The sequence below is a fragment of the Bubalus bubalis genome, chromosome 24 (genome assembly GCF_019923935.1).
Source record: "Bubalus bubalis isolate 160015118507 breed Murrah chromosome 24, NDDB_SH_1, whole genome shotgun sequence".
Classification (NCBI taxonomy): Eukaryota; Metazoa; Chordata; class Mammalia; order Artiodactyla; family Bovidae; genus Bubalus; species Bubalus bubalis.
The window spans coordinates 15,573,773-15,597,914 of NC_059180.1; the positions used below are offsets into that span (position 1 = coordinate 15,573,773).

The following is a 24,142-nucleotide window of genomic DNA, read 5'->3' on the forward strand; positions in this document are numbered from 1 at the left end:
GCGAAGCTAGCCGGCGGGGGAAACTGGCCGCGGACGGACACTTCCTGTGCGGAGGGGAGGGGGTCGGCCAGCCGCAGCCCAGCCGGGGGCTGGGAGGCCAGACGACGGGGTCTCGGGTGGGGACCGGTATCGGGGGGCAGCAAGGCGAGTCGTGAAGCCCCTCACTCCGAGGCCACGACGCCTGGGGGCCTGCGAGGACCCCAGGGCAAGCCGAGACCTTGTGGGTGGGGGCGGGGCCGCGGGTAGGGGAGGGGCCCGGCGGGCCGGAGAGGCCCAGGGTCAAGACGTCCGGCCTCAGGGGCCGGGGCTGGACAGCCGGGTCTCCTGGCCGGCGCTGAGCGGGCGGGCGGCGAGGGCTCGGGTCTTGGGGCGCTCAGACCAAGTCGCAGGATCGTCCACCATCGCCCCCGCCGCCGCAGTGGGAGCCGGCGGGGATGGAACGGGAGGCGTCGCCGTGGGGCCTCGAGCCCCGAGATATGCAAAGTCCTGATGAAATGGGGAGCCCTGAAGGGTCCCTCAAAGGTGAGGGAGGGAGCGCCCCTCCGAGAAGTGTGCCTGGGAGCGGGAGAGGGGGCTGTGGTGGGTGGGAGGAGACGAAAGCAGGGGGCTTGGACACCTGGGACTTGGAGGAGGCGGGGTCGGGACCCGGTGGCCTGGGTTTGCTGAGGGGGAGGTGGGAATTTCAGCACTTGCCCAAGGGCCAGCGACCCTGATTGAGGAGGAGGGAAAGGTTTGTGTCAATTAATGGTGGGACCCAGTAACCTTCCAGGTCCCACACAATCTGGGTTTTTTGTAATTCTCTGATCCTGCAGGTAACATGAGTGAGAATGAGGAAGAGGAAATTTCTCAGCAAGAAGGCACTGGAGACTATGAGGTCGAAGAGATAGCTTTTGGGCTTGAACCCCAGAGCCCTGGTTTTGGGCCACAAAGCCCAGAGTTTGAACCCCAAAGCCCCAGGTTTGAGCCTGAAAGCCCAGGTTTTGAGTCCCGAAGCCCTGGATTTGTGCCCCCAAGCCCTGAATTTGCACCCAGAAGTCCTGAATCAGATTCTCAGAGCCCCGATTTTGAACCTCAGAGCCCTAGGTATGAGCCCCAAAGCCCTGGGTATGAACCCAAGAGCCCTGGATATGAACCCCGGAGCCCTGGGTATGAACCCAAGAGCCCTGGGTATGAACCCCGGAGCCCTGGATATGAATCTCAGAGTCCCAGGTATGGGACTCAGAGCCCAGAGTATGAACCCCCGAATCCGGAGTTCAAAACCCAAAGCCCTGAGTTTGAAGCTGAAAGTTCCAAATTCCAGGAAGGTGCAGAAATGCTTCTGAATCCTGAGGAAAAGAATCCCTTGAGCATCCCCTTGGGAGTCCACCCCTTGGACGCCTTCACCCAGGGGTTTGGGGAACAGCCTGCAGGGGGCATGCCCCTAGGGCCCCCATTTGAGATGCCCACGGGGGCCCTGCTGGCTCCACCCCAGTTTGAGATGCTCCAGAATCCCCTGGGCCTGACGGGGACCCTTCGTGGTCCGGGCCGCCGGGGTGGCCGGGCCAGGGGTGGGCAGGGCCCAAGGCCCAACATCTGCGGCATCTGTGGGAAGAGCTTCGGGCGGGGCTCCACCCTGATCCAGCACCAGCGCATCCACACGGGTGAAAAACCCTATAAATGTGAGGTCTGTAGCAAGGCCTTCTCCCAGAGCTCTGACCTCATCAAACACCAGCGCACCCACACGGGCGAGCGGCCCTACAAGTGTCCCCGTTGCGGCAAGGCCTTCGCTGACAGCTCTTACCTGCTTCGCCACCAGCGCACCCACTCTGGTCAGAAGCCCTACAAGTGCCCGCACTGCGGCAAGGCCTTCGGTGACAGCTCCTACCTCCTGCGGCACCAGCGCACTCACAGCCACGAGCGGCCCTACAGCTGCCCCGAGTGTGGCAAGTGCTACAGCCAGAACTCCTCCCTGCGTAGTCACCAGAGGGTACACACTGGGCAGAGGCCCTTCAGCTGTGGCATCTGCGGCAAGAGCTTCTCCCAGCGCTCGGCACTTATCCCCCATGCCCGCAGCCATGCCCGTGAGAAGCCCTTTAAGTGCCCTGAGTGCGGCAAGCGCTTTGGCCAGAGCTCGGTGCTCGCCATCCATGCCCGCACCCACCTGCCAGGCCGCACCTACAGCTGTCCCGACTGCGGCAAGACCTTCAATCGCTCCTCCACGCTGATTCAGCACCAGCGCTCGCACACGGGCGAGCGGCCCTACAGGTGCGCCGTGTGTGGCAAGGGCTTCTGCCGCTCCTCCACGCTGCTGCAGCATCACCGGGTCCACAGTGGGGAGCGGCCCTACAAGTGCGATGACTGTGGGAAAGCCTTCTCTCAGAGCTCCGACCTCATCCGCCACCAGCGGACCCATGCAGCCGGCCGGCGCTGACCCGGGGCCCCGTTGGGGTTGGGGAGCTGGGAGGCAGAAAAGAAGGGGACAGGGAGCTACAGCAACTTTGTGAGAGAATAGTGGAGACTCTGGAGGAGAAAAGAGATTCTAGGAGGTGAGGGGGCCAGGGTGGAGGAAGTGACATGCCCTGGAGAGTTGTGGTAAATGGGCTATGAAGAGGGGTTGGAGGGAGGCCAAGCTGGCAGCCGGAGGCTCTGGGAGAGATCGAGAAAGAGGTCAGTGAAGAGCTGGCCTCAGCAGCAGCATGCCCCTTGGTGGAAGCCTGGCTTGGCAAAGAGCTAGATGGGGGTGGGGGGAGGGGGGGTCGGGTTACTTAATTAGATTGGGTAGCTTAGACTGGTAGCTACTGAGACCCTCATTGAATCAGGAAGGGGTGAGGGGAGGGATGGGGCCCAAAGTGGGGCCTGGCTTCTGAGCGCAAACCCCAGCCTCTCTTGTCTTCCTCAGGCTTTGGAGCCCCTGAATTTGAGTTCAATAAAAACCTTTATGTGGTAAAAGAGACTTGTCTTTAAATTTTGTGTGTGGATAGTGCCCTGGGCATTGAGAGACGCTGGGTCATAACGGCAGCCAACGAAGCCATAAGGCCTTGTCTGGGAAGTGCTTTTATATTCAGCGTTTCACCGGAATCCTATAATCCGAGGCACAGGAGACATGACTTGCCCATATCTGCTCAAGTTCATGTCCTGTGCTTTGAATCCTGCACAAATGCGAAGGGTGTGAGAAAACTCTCAACTTTGTTCACAAACACAGAGGGTCTGTCCTTGGGCCAGAAAACAGACCCTGATTCTCATATCCAGGCCTAGAGCCTGCATTCCCGCATTCCTGGGCTCCCAGCACCCAGCTGGGCCATCCCTTCCCCCTCCCAGCTGGAACCTCTAGCCACCGTTCTGTACACACTGACTGACCGTGTGTCAATTACAGGGAGTGTCTCCAGTTCCAACCCCACCCACAAGGGAACATACCGGATCCAGTATGAAGGTTAGACAGCTTCAGGCTTCAAGACCCTCCCACCAGGCTGGTCCTTTTTAGGACCACCTTGTTACTACCCCACCTTTCTCCTCCTTTCCTATCTGAGTCTCAGCCCTCCCAACACTCGACTTCTCAGGAAATGATGGGGAGTTGGTGCCATCAGTCTGGGGGATTCTGGAGTGTGGCCAGTCATGACCTTAGTTGAGGAGGCCAGGCTGCACCTCAGGGAATTACCCAGCTGCCGGACACATCCTGAGATGAACACTTACTGAGGGCTGGGCAGTGCCCTGTGAAGGAGACATTCAGAACATGTCTGCCGGGCACCACCTGCCCCCAGCAACTCAGCCTCACAGGCAGGTGGGGAGTCATTGCTCCATGACACCTCTAGGGCCCCAGGACCCTGACATCACCCTCGGCCCCATGCCCATCCTCATAGCTGCCTTAGAACTTGTCAAAAGCAAATAACCTCTCTAAGCACATTTCAGTCCAACCTCTTGTGATCTATAAACTCTGGAAAGGGGCCCCAGACACGTAGTTCAGTAGTTTGGTGTGTTTAGTGGTTTTCAAAGTTTATATGATTTTGGATACAGAACATTACTTTTCAAGTGAAATCTCAGTTTTTTAAAGGCCTTTGTAAAATGTATGCATATTTCTGTACAGACACCCTACTATACACAATTTCAGATAGTAAAATACTCCAGTTCTCACATCTAATATAGTTCATATATGTTGAACAGAACTGCATTTGAATATCTGACATGATATCACATTAGTAGACATTTACTGCAACATTTATTTCAATTATACAATTCAATCTCCTTATTTTGGAGGTGGATTTTTCTTTGGCTCCAAAATGTAGGCACTTGAAAGCTAGAAGGCCTTGGGCACAGTGCCTGTGGTGTTCAACTGTAGCACCACAAAGTAGCCTTGGTTTTTTTGTTTTTTTCTTTTTGGTCACATGGTTCGTGCCAGATCTTAGTTCCCCAACCAGGAACTGGATCTGTGCCCTTGGCAGTGAAAGTACTGAGTCCTAACCATTGCACTGCCAGGGAATTGCCAGTAGCGTAGGTATTTAAAATCGGTTCAAATGAGGATGGAGATGTAGATGCTCAGCTCCTACCCTTCTCTTCATGACAGCTCCGGGGGTACCTTCAGTTGCCAGATGGAGCAGACCAAACCCAAAAAGGACATGTGTGTTCTCCAGGATCAAGGTGGAATGGATAATGGAAGATATTGGTCTCCAGCACCAAGTCTCTTGACTCTTGGTCAACCTGTTGCTTTTTTTTTTTTAATGGTCATTTTATTTATTTATTTACTTATGGCTGTACTGGGTCTTTGCTGTTTGCATGGGCTTTTCTCTAGTTGCAGTGAGCGAGGGCTTCTCTTTGTTGTGGTGCTCAGGTTTCTCACTGTGGTGGGGAGTGTGGGCTCTAGAACTCTGGCTCAGTAGCTATGGTGCATGGGCTTAGTTGCATCTGAGACATGTGGAATCTTCCTGGATTAGGGATCAAACTGGTGTCCCCTGCATTGGCAGGCATTCTTATCCACTGTGCCACCAGGGAAGTCTCAGCCTGCTGCTTCTACTATGCCCTCCTGCTTCCCTTGTGGCTCAGCTGGTAAAGAATCCTCCTGCAATGCAGGAGACCTGGGTTCGATCTCTGGGTTGGAAAGATCCCATGGAGAAGGGAAAGGCTACCCACTCCAGTTTTCTGGCCTGGAGAATTCCATGGACACAGTCCATAGGGTCGCAAAGAGTCAGACACGACTGAGCGACTTTCACTTCACTTCACCTGCACAACAGACCAACCACTTCTGTCCACCACCATTAGTCCTTACACGCTAGGAACAGTGCTAAGCAGTGTACACGTGTTACTTAATGCTCAGAGCAGCTCTGACCTATTATTCCCATGTAGCAGATGAAGAAATGAATCCCAGAGAGGATAAAGAATTTGCTCTACATGACACAGCTAGGAAGCTGAAGAGCCTGGATTCCATCCCTTCCTAAAGATACTAAGGGCTTCCCTGGTGGTTCAATCGGTAAATAATATGTCTGCAATGCAGGAGACTCAGATTTGATCCCTTGGTTGGGAAGATCCACTAGGGGAGGAAATAGCAACCCACTCCAGTATTCTTGCCTGGAGAATTCCATGCACAGAGGACCCCAGTCCATGGGGCTGCAAAGAGTTAGACACAACTGAGCGACTAACATTAATAATACTAAGAAGTTATTTACATTTTTCACTCTCTTTCTCCCACAAGGAACAGTTTTCTAGAAGCTGCTTGACATATGATAATGTATGTCATCACTTTGATGGCTTGCATGGAATGTGGACTTGGGTATTCTTATGTTTTAAATTTTTCTCCATTTTAATTTCTAATTGGATGAAACCAATAGATTTAACCCATATACACTTAGGGTCACTGAATCAAACCATTATGAAATGATAGCTTACAGTGAACAATGTCAAATTTGTGATCTCCGAAGAAGATTTAGCTTTGGGATCAGGGACCAGGCTTGATTACTCAAGAGCTTTTGTGTAGCAGAGTTTTATTAAAGTGAAAAACGACAGAGAAAGCTTCCGACATAGACATCAGAAGGGGGAGGGAGAGTGTCTCCCAACTAGTCTTATCAAGGCCTTATATACTTTAACAGACCCACTCCCATAACATAAATCTTAAATTAGCAAGATTAGAACTAACAATAGAAAAGTCTTACTAGACCCACTTCCACAATATGTTTTTTAAGATAACAGGTTTAATCAGAAGGTTCTTAAGAAGGAGAAACATGTTCTCGAGCAGGATACATTGTTGTTATATAAAGATGAGTTGTCTTGTGTAATCACTGACTCTGGGCTTAAAGAAAATAACGTTTTATGTGACTAAGCCAAAGCAATGTAGAAAAAAACAAAAAGTTTGTCCTTTTTGTCCTCCTCCCTCTAGTCAAGGCTATGGTTTTTCCAGTAGTCATGTATGGATGTGAGAGTTGGACTATAAAGAAAGCTGAGCGCTGAAGAATTGATGCTTTTGAACTGTGGTGTTGGAGAAGACTCATGAGAGTCCCTTGGACTGCAAGGAGATCAAACAAGTCCATCCTAAAGGAAATCAGTCCTGAATATTCATTGGAAGGACTGATGCTGAAGCTGAAACTCCAATACTTTGGCCACCTGATTCGAAAAGCTGACTCATTTGAAAAGACCCTGATGCTGGGAAAAATTAAAGGCGAGAGGAGAAGGGGACAAGAGAGGATGAGATGATTGGATGGCATCACCGACTCAGTGGACACGAGTTTGAGTAAACTCCAGGAGTTGGTGATGGACAGGGAAGCCTGGTGTACTGTAGTCGATGGCGTCTCAAAGAGTCACAGCTGAGTGACTAATACTTTCACTTTGGATGAAAACATCCACTTTTTCCCTCATGTCACATCATATTGCCTCCTCAGAGAGACTTTCCCGATCACCTATGAAAAAGGGCCCTTTCCTTCACCCCCTAACCCCTTACCTTACTTCATTTTTTTTCACGGCCCAATTCCTACCTAGAATCACATTTGTACTTTTTGCTCTGTTTCCCACTGGAGTGAAGGGCTTCTTGAGGGCAGGGACTTGTCTGTTATGTTCACCATGTCCTCAAACTCAGCCCAGGGCCTGACACAGAGTGGTCAGGTGGTCACTCAGGATTGGAAGCTGTAGTTGGTTTTGCCAGGCTGCTACTTCCCCATGGCTTTCTGAGCCAGAGAAGCCGTGAATAGAACCTGAGTCTTGCTTCACAAGGCTTATGGATCATTCCATGTACTTTTAGTAGTTCTGTGATACTCCTTTTTTTTTTTTTTTTTATACTCCTTTTTTTTAAAACTTGGTATGATGAGGCGCCTGGAGAATCCCCATGGACAAGGAGCCTGGTGGGCTTCAGTGCATAGGGTCGCACAGAGTTGGACACAACTGTAGCAATTGAGCATGCACAAGCATGATGAGATTTAATTTTAATATTATTATTTTGGCCATGCCACATAGCATACAGGATCTCAGTTCCCTGACCAGGAATGGAACTTGTGCCCCTTGCAGTGGGAACTTGGAGTCCTAACTACGAAACCACCAGGGAATTCTGTGATATGCCTGGTCAAAACATTTTTTTCCCCTCTTTGGGAAAATGAGCCTCACTTCTTCCTTCTTGATGTCTTGCTTTGGAGCCAGACCTATGGTTCCTTGGGGGCTGGATCAGAAGGGTATTGATGAAGTGGAGAGGCTGGCAGGCTTTGAAAGACTGTTCTGGGCTTTGTGTGTCTGGCTCAGGAATGTCCACTTACCCTGCTGTAGACAGAAAGGAGCCATCGAAGGTCACTGCTTGGGGAACAAAATGTTGCTTCTCACCTCACAGGTCTGGGACGGGAGCTGGCTGTAGGATTACTCAATATTCCCCTGGAATCCTACTGACCACAAGAGGGCAGCAGTGACCAGTCCCGTCTGTTCCTTCTGAAGGTAAAGGCCTTCAGGATCAAGGCCCTACAACCATTGATTGCTTTTTTAAAAAGAGGGGGCGGCGGGCATAAATCGACAATACCTCAATAAAAAAATATATTTTTTAAACAACTTCCCTGGTGGTACAGTGGATAGGAGTCTGCCTGCCAATGCAGGGGACATGGGTTCAGTTCTTGATCCAGGAAGATCCAGCATGCCTCGGCGCAAGTAAGCCCATGTGTGGCAACTGCTGAGCCCAGGCTCTAGGACCCGCAAGCTGTAACTACCGAGCCTGTGCGCCGCAACTACTGAAGCTCGCGTGCCTGGATTCTGTGCTTCTCAACAGAAGAAACCACCAAAATGAGACGCCTGTGCACCGGAAGAAAGAGTAGCCCTGATTTGCTGCAACTAGAGAGGGCCGATGCGCAGCAACGAAGACCCAGCACAGACAAAATAATAAATTAATAAATAAAATTTAAAAGAGGGGTTGTCTACCACCTCTGTTTCCCCAAAGCCGACCTGGGATACTGGTGAGCTAGCTTCTTTATTGGGAAGCCTGCTCTCCCACTCATGGCCATCAAGCACTCGGAATCTGCCCAGGATCCACTGGCATCATCACCGGTGACCTGGCTCGGGAAGCCATGGGGACGTAGCAGCCTGGCAAAACCAACTGCAGCTTCCAATCCTGAGTGACCACCAGCAGCCACCAGACTTCCTTCCAAGGCACAGGCTCATCAGAGACCCCTCCTCTCCCATCCCCTCTCCAAGACTAAGCAGACTGCAACCCACAGAGACAGTTGGGCTTTTAATATGAAAACAGAAAAATACCAAGAAGGAAGTTGAGAGAACCCCACCCTTTACTATCCAAGCCACACAAGAGACTTCCTGATGTCCCATAACCCTTGCCTTGTACCAAGTGGAAAATAATCTCCAAGCAACAAGTAAAAAAAGGCATGGTGTGTGTGTGGGGGGGTAATGTCAGTGAAAGTCTATTGTCACAGCTTAATAAATGTTCAATGCCTCTCCCTAAGCTGTTCCTCACTTTCTGTGCCTCTCTCACTGCTTCTTCTTTTTTAAAAAATATTTATTTATTTATTTGGCTGTGCCAGGTCTTAGTTGCAGCACACAGGATCTGTACTTGCGGCATGTGGGATCTTATTACCTGATCAGGGATTGAACCTAGGCCCTCTGCATTGGGAGTGCAGTCTTAGCCACTGGAACACCAGGGAAGTCCCTCTTGCTGCTTCTCTTCAATTAACTCACAATATCAGGCACAAGTCAGTTTCTGAGGGTCATCATGGCAAAAAAACAAGAAAGAAGGGGAAGGAGGGGAAGAAGAGGAAGAAGGGGAAGAGGAAGGAAGAAAAAGAAAGGAAAGAAAACAACAACCAAAAAAAATCTGACTGTTTTGGGCCCACTTAGTGGAAGGGTTGAGGAAGAAATGTACATTTAATTGAGTCAGGCTGGAATGTTACACCAGTACAAAAACATCACAAAATTGGCCAGAGTTTCACATTTATTTGCTAAATACATATAAGCATTGTGGTTGACACTGGGAGCCAAGTCACTGGACATAGTTTCCATCTTTGAGCTCACAATCTCACAGCGGGGGCCATGGTAGGGTGTGATGGGGTGCTGGGGTTGGGGGCTGTGGAATGAGGAGGCAGGTGCCTGGGGAAGGCTGAGCCTCAGTGGATGAGGTTGCCAGGGGGCCCACCCAAACTTTTTTTCCCTGTCTTCCCACGGGCACCCTCACTAATGCAGTGAAACTGTGCCAAGCACCTACTATGTATCTGGCTCTGTGATATCACCAGGGGTCCCAAGGTGAACAAGACAGCTATGATCCTCACCCTCATGGAGTTCATCGTTTAATTTCAGAGACAGAGATGAAGTAAATCATTTAACAATTAACAAATATGATCAGTGCTATGCAGAACAAGTACAGGCCACGTAGGCATGTATATAACATGGGAACCCAACTGAGCTGAGGTTGGGGGGGTGGTGCTGCTTTGCGAAAGTGATGTGTGAGCTGAGAACTGAAGGCTGAGAGTTAGGCAGGAGGAACGTGAGAGGAGTCTGAAGTGAGAAGAGTCTGGGTGAAGGCAGTAAGCCAGTAAGGAGCCATGCAAGTGAAAAGGCTGGTCACCTCAGGAAGGAAGGCGGGACATTTCTAGAAGAGTCTGGGAGGGAAACAGGGGCCCAATTTTGCAGATTTTGGAAGGCATATTAAGGAATTTGGTTGTTAGTCAAAGGGTTTGCAGGAGCAATGTAGTGACACAGAAGAGATTTGCTCTGGCAGGAGAATTAAAAGCTGACAGGATTCCAGGGAAGGCAGGGCAAGGTTCTGGGGAGGGGGCCGTGGTCTGAGGTCCCTGAGGACATCCAGGCACAGGTGGATATGACAGCCTGGAGAGTTACTAGGTCCTGAGATGACCATTTCTCTAAATTTAGATCAGATGTTCTCTTCCAGGGGAGGAAACTAACAGGGGCCGGTGGGAACCAGGACATGTGATGATAACAAGGCCTCACCCCTGTGGCCTTCCTGGTGCACCCCTAAGTGGATCTTTAGCACAAGCCTGCACAGGAGGCAGGCAGGAAAGGGCCCATATTCAAGATAGGGAAAATGAGGCTTATGGAGGAGCAGTGACTTGCCCAGGAACACACAGTGAAATTCAGGTAGAGGCAGCCTGGTACCAGGCACCCCGAGTCCAGTCCTGGGCCCTCTGCATATGGGCTGCACCTCAATCTCCACCACTTCTGTCCTCATCCATCTTCTGGAGGGGCTCCAGGCAGCTTGAGTCCTTGCACTCTTTCTCCAACTCCGGCTGCCCAGCATCTTCTCCAGGGATTTCACTGGAAGCATCTACGTTCGCCTCCATCTTCTCTTTCAGGTTCCGTTTGAAAAAACCAACCTGTAGGAAGACAACACTGGAGTGAACAAAGAGCCAGCAGAGCCCTAACTTCTATCCATCCTTCAAATCCCAACTCAAAGGCCACCTCTCTTGAGAGGCCTTCCTGGACTTCCCTAGCCTAGGTTAGGCTCCTGTGTTACAGGCTGCAGAGCACGTTCACGTCCCTCTGCCGTAGAGACTGGGAGCATCTCAGAGGCATGGACCATGTGTGTGGTCTGTGCCTCTGTATCAGTGCCTGGCCCTCAATACACGGGAGATTCCTTCTTCTTCTCCCTGGGTACCCAGGTCTGGCTTTGCCAGTGCTTGTTGAGGGATGGGGCAAGTCTTGCTTGCTCTTTGGGCCTCAGCAGGCTTATCTGTAGAAGAAGGAGTAGGCTGATGTCCCTTCTGGCTTTAATACCCTCTTGTCTTGGTGTTCTGCTCCCTGACTCCACTCAGTTCTGCTTTCCATGGCCTGGTTGGGTGCCCGTTCTTCCCAGAAGCTCCTACCTTGTACAGAGCTATGAAAATCAGGAACAGCAACAACAGCCCCCCAATTCCGCTCAGCACGTAGAGATAGAGCATCTCTTTCTCATATACAAGTTCAACCTTCATGACAACCTGTGGGAGAGGAGAGACAGAAATGCGGGGAGGAAGCTGTTCGCATCCTGGATGCGACGTGTGAATCTGGCCTCAGACCCTAGGTCTTAGCTTTTCCCACCTGGATTGTGTCACGCAGAGCATGGGGCTTGGGCCCAGACCCTCCCTCTCTAGTACATCTCCCACTGCAGCCACTGTAGTGAACCAGCAAACCTGCACCTCAGGCCCCCCCCTTAAGCCCTTAAAAGGCTTCGCTCAGTCCCAGGATGAAATCCCAACTCAAAGCCTTCCGGAATCTGGCTTCTATTTACTTTTTCAGCTATCCCTTCCCTTCTGCTCTGAGCTCTCTGCTCTTACTTATTTTTATTTTTTTCCTTTTTTTGGCCATGCATCACAGCCTGTGGACTCTTCAGCTCCCAGACCCGGGGTCGAACCCACACCCCCTGCATCGGCTGCGTGGAGTCTTAACCACTGGACTGCCAGCGAAGTCCCTGAGCTTCCTGCTGTTAAACCCACCTCGCCCGCTCTCTCAAAGCTGGGCCCTGCACGTGCTACTCTCTCTGCCCAGAGCACCTTCCCATTGTGCCCCGCCTGCAGGGTAGCGGCCCCTTGGCTGAGCTGCCGTCAAACTCATCCTGGCGTTGTGGTTGGTCTGTCTGCCCACCAGCGGTGGTGGGGAGCTGTGCCAAGGCCCGTGGCTCTGGCTGAGAGGAGCTTCTTACAGCATTAAAGCCCCAACCTTCTCCTCCATGGCTTCCCACACTCGCAGCTTCCGCTCCCTAGCTCTGCCCTGGGGCTCCTCCCACCCCTCAGCTCTCCCCTGTTCCCAGGTCTTCTGAGGAGGCAGAGATACCTGGGCCATGGAGGCGTTCCTGCCATAGAGGTGAAAGTGCTTGCTGCTGTTGAAGGAGATGGAGAGGGAGCTACAGAGGCTCAACATGGAGGAGGCCTGTGGGAGGCAGGGGTGCAGGAGGGGCAGCCATCAGGCCAGAGGGAAGGAGGACTTAGGACCCCCTGACTTCTGCCCCCCAGTGCAACTCAAGGGGCAGAGGCAGTGGAAGGGTCCTGGTGGGCACGCTGTCTCTACTCCACTCTCCTGGAGTGTCCTAACGTGCTGCTCGTTACTGTGGGAAGGAGGTTTTTCCTACAAAGAACTTGTAAGAACCATCCGTGAGTGAGTGAGGGATAGTCACTCAGTCGTGCCTGACTCTTTGAGACCCCATGGACTGTAGCCCGCCAGGCTCCTCTGTCCATGGAATTCTCCAGGTGAGAATAATGGAGTGGGTTGCCATGCCCTCCTCCAGGGGATCTTCCCGACCCAGGGATGGATCCCAGGTCTCCTGCATTGCAGGCAGATTCTTTACTGTTTGAACCACCAGGGAAGCCCTAAGAACCATCGGTCGGCCCATGAAAACAGTCCTGCAAATTTTAAACAAATGTTGGTCCTATTTCATCTGCAACTGTGTAAATGTCAGGGACATTTCCTCAAGACAGAACAAAAAAAAGGCAGGTCTGCTGGGAGAACCCACCCTCACCTCTTGAGCCCAACCCCCCCAACCATTTGGGGTCTGTGGCCAGCGGGTGCTTGCTACCTTGATCGTCCCCCTCAACTCCACCGTCCCGTTCACTTGGACAAGGATCTCTTGCCTGAAGTCGATTGGGCAGCGGAACTCGGTTCCAAACGAGCAAGACTGACAAGAAGAAGGAATGCAGAGGGTCAGGGAGGTCTCTTCCCACCTACCCCCTGCCCAGCCCCTGCCTCAGTTGCTGAGGTCACGGCCAGTACCTCAGCCACTTCAGATGGACTCTCCAGATTTCTGGGGCTGCAGTTGACTGGAGGCTCCTGGGAAGGAGGAGTCAGGGTCTTCAGTTAGTCCAGAGCTGAGAGGATGCTGGCCCCTTGAGCCCAGACCCATCCATCATTCCTCCTCACCTCTCAGATACCACCTTGTCTCCCAGTTCTCCCCTCCTTGGTTCTTGGCAGGTTCAATCAGTCTCACTACCATCTCTACCCATCTGTCACCCTTCATTCCCCCTCAGGAGCTCCCCCTCACAGACCTGGATGCCCTTCCCTCCTCTGGGCTGACTCACCATCTGTATGCTCCACGTGTGGGTGATGAGCCCCTCGCTGTGCACCCGTGGTACCCTAACCAAGGCCTCCAGTGGGGGCATGTTGTCATAGTTAGAAGGCTGGATCCTCACCTGGTACAGAGGACAAGGGGCTGCAGAGCCCTGAATGCCACCCCAACTGTCACCCCAGATCCAATCCTCCTTGGCTGGGGCCCAAGGACCCCCCTCTTCATTAGGCAGCGGGCCATGGTCATTCACACCGTTACAGCTTGGGTTCTTCTCTGCTTCCTCCATATGGCCTACCCTTGCCCATCCTGCAAGATACTGCTCAGACATCATCCCTGAAGGTCTGGCTGACTCCCCCACAGCACTTTTGTTCCCCAGCAAGATAGTAAACCATCTGCTTGTGTGTGTGCTGTGTGCTGTGTGAGGGCAGCTGCCGGGGATCATTTCACGTGCACTTCGTATAGCCATGACATAGTACTCAGCATATAACCAGCCTCGCAAGAGTTATTTTCTGAATGAGTGAAAGAGGAAGGACATTTAACAAGGACGGATGCAAAAATTATTTGCACAATGCAGGTTGGCAAAGACATTTTGGCAAGTGCACTGGATTGATTTAAGAAACATTTCCTGGGAGCTCACAGGGGGCTTAGTGTTTAGGATTCCAGGCTTTCACTGCTGTGGCCCAAGTTCAATCCCTGGTTGGGGAACTGAGATTTTGCAAGCAGTGCCTTGAGGCAAAAACAAATACAATCAAACAAACAAAAACCTAGGTTCTCTCTGAAAGACATGAATTGGATTCCGTACCTGAGAACACAATTAGCAGATCAAATGTCTACATAATTGAATCTTAAAATAAATGGTAATTTTCTATTTCAAAAAACCAAAAAAGCAATACAACATTGGAAATCAATTATGCACGAGTGCGCACTAAGTTTTGCGACCCTATGGACCGTAGGCTGCCAGGCTCCTCTGTCCATGGGATTCTCCAGGTGAGAATACTGGAGTGGGTTGCCATGCCCTCCTCTAGGGGATCTTCCCAACCCAGGGATCTAACCTGCATCTCTTATGTCTTCTGTATTGGCAGGTGGGTTCTTTACCACTAGTGCCGCCTGGGAAGCACATATCAATCATACTTCAGTAAAATAAATACAAAAACCACAAATCAGTGACTTCCCTGGTGGTTCAGTGGTTAAGACTTCGCCTTCCAGTGTAAGGGGTGCGGGTTGATCCCAAGTCAGGGAGTTAAGATCCCACATGCCTCAGGGCCAAAAAGCCAAAACAAAAAATAGAAGCCATATAGTCACAAGTTCAATAAAGACTAAAAATGGTCCACATCAAAAAACATTTTTAAATATAAAAACAAAACTCAAAAAACTAGGTTCTTTCTTAGAGTACTTGCGTTCTAGAGTTCTGTGATTCCAGAAACAATTTATCCAGGGGTGGAAAGGAGCTGATGAGTATGCTGCCACCGGGAGCATTTCAGGAAAGGATCACAGAAGGTGGAGGGCTGGGGTCCTTTAGGGACAGGATCTAGTTGGTCTCTGCTGCATACTTAGTTCTTGGGATGGGGCTGCGCCTGGCACTTCTAAGGACTCTTTCACATTGAGGTTCATACCTGGTAAATGTGCTTGACATGGTGGATCTTGGAACTCTTGGGGGTGAAACTGATATACAGCGTGGAGTTTTCCTGGCTGTGGAGAGAGAGGAGCAGCTGGAGACGATGGAGAAGACAGCAAACCAGTCACGCGGGGGGCCCCGGGCAGGGGAAGCCTTGGAGTTGCCAGCCACTGTTCTAGAAATGGTGCAGGCTCGGTCTCACATCATCCCAACACTGCTCTGCTGTTGCCCTTTGGAAATTCGGGCTCACGGAAGGGGTCGGTCTTACTCAGAGTCCTGCAGTGGGGGACCAGGGCAGGATCACAGAGGGGTGGCCTTTGGAAATGTGTTCTCCCCACTAGACGCCACCTCGCTGGGGCCTCCGTTGTCCTCTGGACCCCACTGCTCATCTCCTAGAGAACTACACCAGCCTCTGGACCACTCCCCACTCCATCCTTCTAATGAGCTTCCTAATCTTGTCATGCATTTCCTTTGAATCCATCAGTGGTTCCCTGGTGCCCACAACGAGTTAGGTCCAGTGTTCCCCCACAGCCAGACCTGCTTGTGTCCTGGTCTGCCTGCTGACTGCTCCCCGCTCACACCTGCCGCCTCTGGGCCTGCCCACTCCTTGCTCCCCGGATCGGCCCCACTGTTTGCTGCCTCCGTGTTGCCCCCTCCACTTGTCTCTCTGATAACCACGGATGCCTTCCTTCCTGGCCCAGATCTGAATCACTTCCACCCCCATCCTCCAGACCCCAGTTCAAGCCCCTGTTCCCCACCAACCCTTCCTTCCAAGTCTCCTCCAGTCCACATCATCTTTCCTGACTCTGATTCCATATCACGCCTCAGACAACATTATTGTGTGTGGCGTTTATATTCAAAAGCACCAGGGACTCCGGATCAGACACCATCCTCGTCCTTATCTCATTCAGACTTAAAAATGCCACTTCCCTTTTCTGGCCTCCTCCCCTTTTGGTAAACGAGAAAATCCAACAAGTGAGCCCTACGGGTCCTTCCTACCACAACATTCTGAAACTCATTTCCTCTGCGTGTACATGAGTTTGGGCTCTCCTACCTGACCATAAAGTCTCAGTGGGCAAGGGTCATGGTGAAAACTTTTCTATCTCTTCTAGCTCTGCTGGCCCCGGGGAAGAGGGAATCTAGCACAGCTGGAAGTAGTAAAGAGCTTGGCTGGGGTTTGAAGTCAGACAGACTCAAGTTCAGATCCTGGGGTCAGTACTTCGTAGTTGTCCACTCTGGGCAAGTTCCTCCCTTCTCTGGGCCTCATGGTTCATAAGTAAATGGGACAAAGGCAAATGGCTGCCCCACGAGGTACTGAAAGCTCCCGGGAAAGTCCCCAGCTGTGCATTGCAGCTGGTGCAGAAGGTAACAGACACCAGTTTAGTAAGTTTCCATCTGACTCAGACTCAGAACTCTCCAAGGGCCTTCGCTCTACTGAGTACTGAAATCTGCTGGGGTTGTGGCTGGAATCAGTTCTTATCACCCCTGGGCCTCTAGGGGGTGGGAGGAGGGGCAGCCCTGGGAGGAAGCTGGGGCCGTGGGTGGGGAGGCGGAGGCGGGAGGAGAAGGCGGGGTGGCCGCTCAGGACTCACTCCTTGGTGAGGACGTTGATGGGGTACATGACGGGGATGCTGGTGGTGGCCGAGTTGTCCTCCAGGAGGCTTGAGTCCTCATTGTCGCTGCAGGGGGCAGGATAGAAGGCAGTGTTAGGAGACGGCTTGGCCAGGACCGTGAGACAGTCTGAGGCCAAGGGCGGGTGGAGACGCAGGTGGGGATCTGCTCACCAGCTCACATTGGCTTGCAGCTTGATAAAATCCCCCCAGGAGCCTTTCTGCAGCGTATTAAACATCACTTGGATATCAACCTGGCAGGAGAGGAGAGGGGTATGAAGAAGGAGGGGGCCTGGGCCTCAGGGGGCTGCCTTGGCCCCTCACAGCCCCATGGGCCCACTGCCATAGTTATAGGAACCTCCCTGGGCTGGGTACTTCATCCCCACTGTGGAGATGAGGATACCTAGGTTCCGAGTGATTAAGTCGTGTGTGTGCGGTCACAGTACGTATGACCCAACCCTGGGTTTCTCCGATTCCAAAGTCCAGCTTCTCGAACACTACACAGGACACCTCTGCACACACTCTCTTGGGGGTAGGGGGTGGGGTACACCTGGCCTTGTCCATCACCTTCCCCTCCCTCAGAGCCAGGAGCTCCCTCCCTCCCCTCCTGAGCTTACAGCCCCTGGCCGCTGGGCTCCTGGGGGCTGGAGGCACTCACCATGCTGTCTTCTCCGAAGATGGGAGAGCTCACATTGCAGGAGAGGGCTCTGCTGTGCAGTATGGCCTCCTCAGGGAGCTCCTCGCAGCCCACAGGTACATGGCTGTGGGGCTGGGGGTGAGACGCGAGAGAAGGAGCTTTTTAGTGGGCAAAGCTAAGAGTTCCCCAAAGGCCACTAACCTCTCAGGGCCCACCTCCTCCCTGCCAGGGCACGTGTAGAGAACAGTGGGGCCAAAGAATCAGGAATTCAGTATAAAGATGTTCACTGTAATGATTTTGCTCATGGTCCAGCATTTAAGAATCCTTCTGCCAATGTTGGAGACGTGGGTTCGATCCCTGGTCCGGGAAGATCCCACTTGCGGGGGGGCAAACAAAGCCTGTGCGCTGCAACTACCGAGCTGGTGCTCTAGAACCCACGTCTCAACTCCTGAAGCCTGTGCGCCCTAGAGCCTGGGCTCCCCAACAAGAGAAGTCACTACAATGAGAACCCCGAGCACCGCAACTAGAGAGTAGCCCCTGCTTGCCGCAACTAGAGGAAGTCCACACACAGCAATGAAGATCCAGTGCAGCCAAATAAATAAAGTTTTAAAAAGATGTTCATATATGTATGACTGAGTCCCTTCACTGTTCACCTGAAACTACCATAATGTTTTTCATTGGCTATACCCCAATACAAAATAAAAAGTTTAAAGTTTGGGGAAAAAAATAAAGGCATGGGAATATTAAAAAAGATGTTCACTGCAATACTATTTTTCCTAGGGAAAAACTGGAAGCCATCCAACAAGCCAAAGAGAGGAATGGTTCAGTGAATTGAGGTACAATCACAGGAGAGTTAAAACGCTGCTACATCCACACATTCAGTAATCATTTCCAAAATGTACTTGATCCTGGGCTAAGCAGAACAAAACCCTTTATCTTCATGACTGTCTGGAAGGGACAGATTTCAGCTTAGATTGGGAAGAAAGTTAGACAGGAAATAAGGGTTCAGGCAAGTCGAGTGACTTTCCCACAGTCTCATAAATAGGTAACCTTGACAGGAATCAGGTAGGAACTTGAACACAGGTCTGTTTAACTCCAGATCTCAAGTTCTTAATCACTCTACAATGTGTCCCTTAAGGAAGCACTCAGAACTTCATAGTGGTCCAATGGTTAAGAACCTGCCTGCCAATGCAGGGGACATGGGTTCCAACCCTGGTCCAGGAAGATTCCACATGTGAAGGAGAAACTAAGCCCATGCACCACATCTGCTGAAGCCCGCATGCCCTAGAGCCAGTGCTCCGCAACAAGAGAAGCCGCCGCAATGAGAAGCCTGCGCACTGCCATGAAGAGGAGTGCCTGCTCACCGCAACTAGAGAAAAACCCGCGCGCACCAACAAAGACCCAATGCAGCTATTAAAAAAATAAATAACAATTTTCAAAAAGAAGCAGTGAATGTTGCTGTACAAGAATAACTCAAGGGTCCATCAACAGATGAACAGATCAGCACAATGTGCTATATCCTTGTGATAAAATATTAGCCTTAAACAGGAATGAAATTCATACGCTATCCCAGGGATGAACCTCAAAAACATTAGGCAAAGGCGAAGAACATTATGCTAAGTGATATAAAACACAAAAGAACAAATATTGTATGACTCAAAGTATACAAAATATCTAGAGATGGCCAATTCATTGAGACAGAAAATAGATTAAAGGTTACCAGTGGCAGAGAGTGGGGAATGGGAATGATTGCTTGTGGGTACAGAATTTTTTTTGAGATGATGGAAAACTTTTTCAGATAGATGGGGGGATGGTTGCATGAACTGTGAGTGTACTTTTTTCTTGTTGTACACCTTCAACTTATACAGTGCTTTCTGTCAATTATATCTCAATAAAACTGGAATAAAAAAAAACCCAGGCCATTCCTCGAAAACACGTTGGTCACCTTTAGGAGGAAGGTGGCTCCATCTCCCGGAATCTGTGTACTTTTTGGTCCCCAGGTCCTTAAGCCTCTGTCACACTCTCTATCTCATGCGACCTTCTCTCTAATCCCATGACATCCCCAGCTTCACCTCTTGTTGACAAATCTGAGGCTCACAGAGCATGAACCTTGTATCTTAGGTCTCACAGTTCATGGGTGGCCATCAGGCTGAGAACCCAGATGTGGTCTGAAGACTTCCACCCACATCTTCAGGCTGTCCTGGCCGCCTGGGGCTCCAGGAGGCAGCAGATGCTGCAGGACTAGCCGGGAACCTGGTCTGTGGGCAGGCCCTGCCCTCTCACTCACCTTGAGGATCTCCACTTTGCGGAATGAGAGTCCCTGGGGGAAGCTCAGGGTGACCTGGACCCAGTAAGCATCTTCTGCTGTGTTCCTCAGTGTCAGCCTCACAGAGAGGCTGGCGGAGGGGGTCAGACGCAGGATTTTGGATCTGAGGGGAAATCAGGGCAAAGTTATGGGAGTCCATGAAAGAAACAGGATCAGAGGTGGAGGCTTTCAGAACTGAGGGATCTGATAGGCCAGAAAAAAGAAACATAGCAAAATATGCTCCTATGCACAGGCTTTAAGTTTTGCCATCTCCTCTATGCCTGATAGGAGGGCTGCAACGAACCAGCATTTCTCAGAGGAGGAATCTAAGGCCCAGATGACAAATAAGAGTCAGTGTCCATGGGGGTCTTCTGACCGTCACTTCATACAAATACTACTTCTTTTCTTTTAAAAAATATTTATATATTTATTTATTTTTGGCTGCATCAGGTCTTGGTTGTGGCATGCGGGCTTAGTTGCCCTGAGGCATGAGAGATCTTAGCTCCCTGACCAGGGACTGAACCCGGATTCTTAACCACTGGACCACCAGGGAAATCCACCCTGTGTTCCTTCTATAACCAAGAGCTGCCTCGGGAAAACATTGGGTGAAACAGGAGGGCCAGGCGGTGGGAAGCCTTACAGACCTCATGTCGGAGAAGGCCAGCTTCAGGTCTGCCTCACAATTCTTGTCCTCTCCGCAGTTCTTCTCAAAAGGAATCTGAAAGGCCAAGAAGAAAGGACCTGGAGGCTCAGGTCTCCACACCCAGGAGGGCTGGCCCCCGCCTCTCTGTCTGCCCCTCTGCCCCTCTTACCTCCTTGGTCTCCAAGTGTGGTGAGGGTTTCAGGATGGGCGGGATGTCCCTGTCCAGCTGAGCATGGAGGAGTGGGAGACAGGGAAGGTGGTTGAGGCAGCAGAACTGATAGAGGAGAGCTGCAGCGGCTCAGAGCTGGGGCTCAGCTGGGGTGGGGGGTGTGGTTGCATCCCTCCCAGGAGCCAAAGCCTTCCCAGTGTGGGCCCCAACCTCCCAACTCAGCCCGAGGCCGCTGTGCCACCTTCCTCTGGAGGCAGCTCCTTGAGGGAGGCTCAGCACATGTGCCCACTTCCCATCCTGGCCAGGAGATCTGGGCCTTGACCATGCACTCCCCTAGCTTCCCCCAGCCCAACTTCTCTGCTTGCAGGAACACCTGGCTGCACAGCATCTAGGCTCTTCTGCTGGGGAATAGCTCTTCCTGTGGTTCTTTTCTGTGAGTCCCACTTCCCTTCTAGAATAGCTCTCCAGCTCTTATCAGATCAAGACCAGTTTTTTCAATGTTTCTAGAATTTCTGCTTGGGACCAGACTCCCACGTGCATGCGTGCTCAGTCACTTCAGTCTTGTCTGACTCTCTGCGATCCTATGAACTGAAGCCCTCCAAGCTCCTCTGTCCATGGGATTCTCCAGGCAAGAATACTGGAGTGGGTTGCTATTTCATCCTTCAAGGGATCTTCCCAACCCAGGGATCAAACCCGAGCCTCTTACATCTCCTGCATTGGCCACCTGGGAAGCCCCCAGACCCCCCCACACCAGAGAACAAAACAGACACCCTGCCCTTCCTCCCAATCTGGTGAGAGAAAGGGCCAGGCACCCTCAAGCGTGAGGGTGGGACAAGTACAGGATATGTTTAGAGGGTCTAGAAGGGGACTCTCCCATGCTTGGAAATGAGGGAAGCTTCCTGAAGGGATGGCATCACAACTGAAATATTATAAAGGATGAGGAGGAGGGAGCCAGGTGAAGAGGATGGAGAGAGAGTAAGAGAGAACAATTTACACCGAGACCAAGGCAAGAGAGACTGCCCGTGTAAGGTGTAAGGAGCAGAGAGGTGCTCAGACCAGCTGGGGTGCCACCTGTCAGGAGGTGTCCAGATGCAGGGTCCAGATTCCCTCTGGCCTTGCAATTCATATTAGGCAGTGGAGGGTAATGGGGTCACAGAAATATTTTATGGGTGATCATCTGTATGTTCTAAGAAGACTCCAGCTTCCTCGACTTCTGAGCCACCTGCCAAGCAGCCTTTGACTCTTCCTTAAAGGCAGGGATCCTGGCATTCTGTGCTGAGTGCTTTCGCCTACCCTCAACATTCACGCACAAATTATTCCCACCACCCACCAGAAACTACAGTCAGTCCCCAAAGGGGCATCAAGGGCCTCTGTCTTGCTCAGTTGTCCTGACAGAAGCTAAGCCCACCTTCCCATTGTCTCCAAAATTAAAACCATGCCTCTCCTCCCCACAAAGTCCACTCATTCTGGGAGATCCAGAACCAGTGACAGTTCCCCCAGGAAGCCTTTTTGACAGCTGTGACCTCAGGTCTCTTTTTAACCCTGAGTTGCCGCCCCACACAGTTTGCCTCTTTTTTTTTTTTTTAACTAGTACCTGTGGGAGAAACTGCTGGTTGTCCCTATACATCCTGAGTGCGTGGCAGGTTGGGGAGTGGGGCACTGGCAAAAACCACAAGAGAGTCGCCATGCTTAGCAGTCACCATGCTCCAGCTCTGAAGGGGCCTCACAATGCTGGGACCCACTTCAGAGAACAGACAGTCCCGGAGTTAAGACAGAACCTGTTTGTGCCAGGGGGAAAAAAATCCAAGGATCTTGGTTGGTGGCTCAGTGTTGAAGAATCTGCTGCCAGTACAGGAGACAGGGGTTCGGTCCCTGGTCCGGGAAGATCCCCCAGGCTTTGGAACAACTAAGCCACAACTATTGAGCCTGTGCTCTAGAGCTTGGGAGCCACAACTGCTAAGGCCCACGCCTGCGCCCTGGAGCCCATGCTCTGCAGCGAGAGAAGCTACTGCAAAGAGAAGCCTGAGCACCACAGCTAGAGAGTAGCCCCCACTTGCTGCAATTGGAGCGAAGCCTGTGCAGTGGCAAAGACCCAGCACAGCCATAAATAAAAAAAAATAAACAGCTTTGGCTGGGTCTGTAATCAACCAAGAATATTCCTTAAAAAAATAAAAATCCTCATCTTCAGGCTTCCAGGCCCAGGTTCCTTCCATCAGACCCTGCTCCCTTCTAACAGAAGCTAAACCAGTGGCTGAGTGTCAAGGATTTCAGAAGAGGAAACCAGGCTGGGCAGGGAGCATGTGATCAGGTAGACAAAGATAGACAGGGTTTTCCTCTTCTTTTCCATAACAAGGGCACCCCAGTGAGGCTCTGCGGGAACTACCTGCCCTCAGTGGAGTACCCTTCGTTGAGGCTGATCAAGGTGCCCTGTTCTTCCACAGATAAGGGATGATCCTAGGCCTTCTGGTGTTCTTTCCCTGGAATTTGCATCTCACAGAAATTTGCCTCCTGTTAGAAGCCTAATGGGACTTCTCAGGTGGCCCAGGGGTAAAGAACTTGCCTGCCAATGCAAGAGACCCTGGAAGAGGAAATGGCAACCCACTTCAATATTCTGGCCTGGGAAATCCCATGGACAGAAGAGCCTGGCAGGTTATACAGTCCATAGCACTGCAGAGTCAGATACAACGGAGCAAGAGAAGCCTAATGAAGTCTGAAGCTGATGCACTGAGGGACTGGGAGAAGATTCACAGAAGGGGCGGTGCCCTGGGCAGCCCATCTGTTATTTCTTCCTCTTGAGAGCCCCTAGAGACTCTCCTCACTCTGGTCCCCATCTTGCCAACCCCAGTTTTCCAAATGTCTTTTAAGTACAAAACTCCTATAGACTCCTTCCTGCATATTTCATTTCTACTGCTTGAATCCAATACAATACAATCCTGCCAAATTGAATTTCTATTCTCCCCTGTTTATTATCAGTTCCCTCAACTCATCTGTTCTTACCGCCCTTGGGTCCCTCGGTGTCCCTTCTTCCTCCCAGAGAGAGTAACTTAGGGAGACGTTGATGGGAGAGATGAGATCTTGAATGCATATCTGAGAACAAGAACACACCCCTTGTCACGAGTTTAACCTTCACCACACTTCCAGTGAAAGACACACCTTGTCCATACTTTATAAATGATGGAATTCCAGCAGCTAGTTGTCTGAGAACTTACCAAGGGAATATGTTTACTACACATCAGGTGTTTGTGAAATGCCTGACTTGCTTTTCTGCAGTGTTCATCCTTCAGCCCCAATTCCAAGGCGGATATCAGCCCTCAACCACGGTGCTTTTCCTCCCTGAGTCCTAACAGAAGCCCCCAGATCTTTGTCAAACTCATCTAGGCAACAACTATCAAAGTTTGCACACAAAAAAAATACTCTGGAATAACCAGAATATCTTAGGTCCTTGAGAACAGGAGTGGGTCTTAGTCTTTTTAAAAAATTAATTAATTTGGACACCTTGGGTCTTAGTCATAGCACCCAGGATCTTTAGCTGTGGCATGTAGGATCTTAGCTCCTGGACCAGGGATTGAATCTGCGTCCCCTGCATTGCAAGGGGGATTCTTTTTTTTAATTTATTTAATTGTGCACTTTATTACTATTATTATTTTTTAAATTTTTTATTGAATGATAATTGCTTTACAGAATTGTGTTGTTTTCTGTCAAACCTCAACATGAATCAGTCATAGGTATACATATATCCCCTT

General features: G+C 51.1%; 2 protein-coding genes across 5 annotated transcripts in view; one reads left to right on the plus strand and one right to left on the minus strand.

Annotated features, from left to right (window-relative positions):
• The first annotated feature begins 202 nt into the window (after positions 1–202).
• ZNF768 (zinc finger protein 768) lies at positions 203–2,928 on the plus strand. Its single transcript, XM_006070429.3, has 2 exons — positions 203–522; positions 813–2,928. Exons 1-2 carry the CDS (start codon positions 435–437, stop codon positions 2,408–2,410), a joined length of 1,686 nt encoding a protein of 561 aa, XP_006070491.1. The 5' UTR covers positions 203–434; the 3' UTR covers positions 2,411–2,928.
• A 6,426-nt stretch (positions 2,929–9,354) lies between these two features.
• ITGAL (integrin subunit alpha L) overlaps positions 9,355–24,142 on the minus strand; it is a 48,402-nt gene continuing 33,614 nt past the window's right edge. For 2 of the 4 annotated variants that reach the window (XM_025275590.2, XM_044935679.2), the window contains 14 exons: positions 23,397–23,486; positions 20,400–20,456; positions 20,232–20,305; positions 19,570–19,711; positions 17,304–17,414; positions 16,820–16,899; positions 16,628–16,714; positions 15,034–15,109; positions 13,434–13,544; positions 13,129–13,185; positions 12,935–13,033; positions 12,196–12,291; positions 11,253–11,363; positions 9,355–10,763 (listed from right to left, as the gene is read on the minus strand). In XM_025275590.2, coding sequence (XP_025131375.2) covers positions 10,593–10,763; positions 11,253–11,363; positions 12,196–12,291; positions 12,935–13,033; positions 13,129–13,185; positions 13,434–13,544; positions 15,034–15,109; positions 16,628–16,714; positions 16,820–16,899; positions 17,304–17,414; positions 19,570–19,711; positions 20,232–20,305; positions 20,400–20,456; positions 23,397–23,486 — 1,362 coding nt within the window. In that variant the 3' untranslated portion in view covers positions 9,355–10,592. The other 2 variants (XR_006548176.1, XM_044935678.1) reach the window with 2 other exon arrangements.

Coding starts and splice junctions, on each gene's coding strand:
- ZNF768 (XM_006070429.3), top strand. CDS start 435: ATGGAACGGGAGGCGTCGCCGTGGGGCCTCGAGCCCCGAGATATGCAA. Junction 523..812: donor CCCTGAAGGGTCCCTCAAAG/GTGAGGGAGGGA, acceptor CTGATCCTGCAG/GTAACATGAGTGAGAATGAG.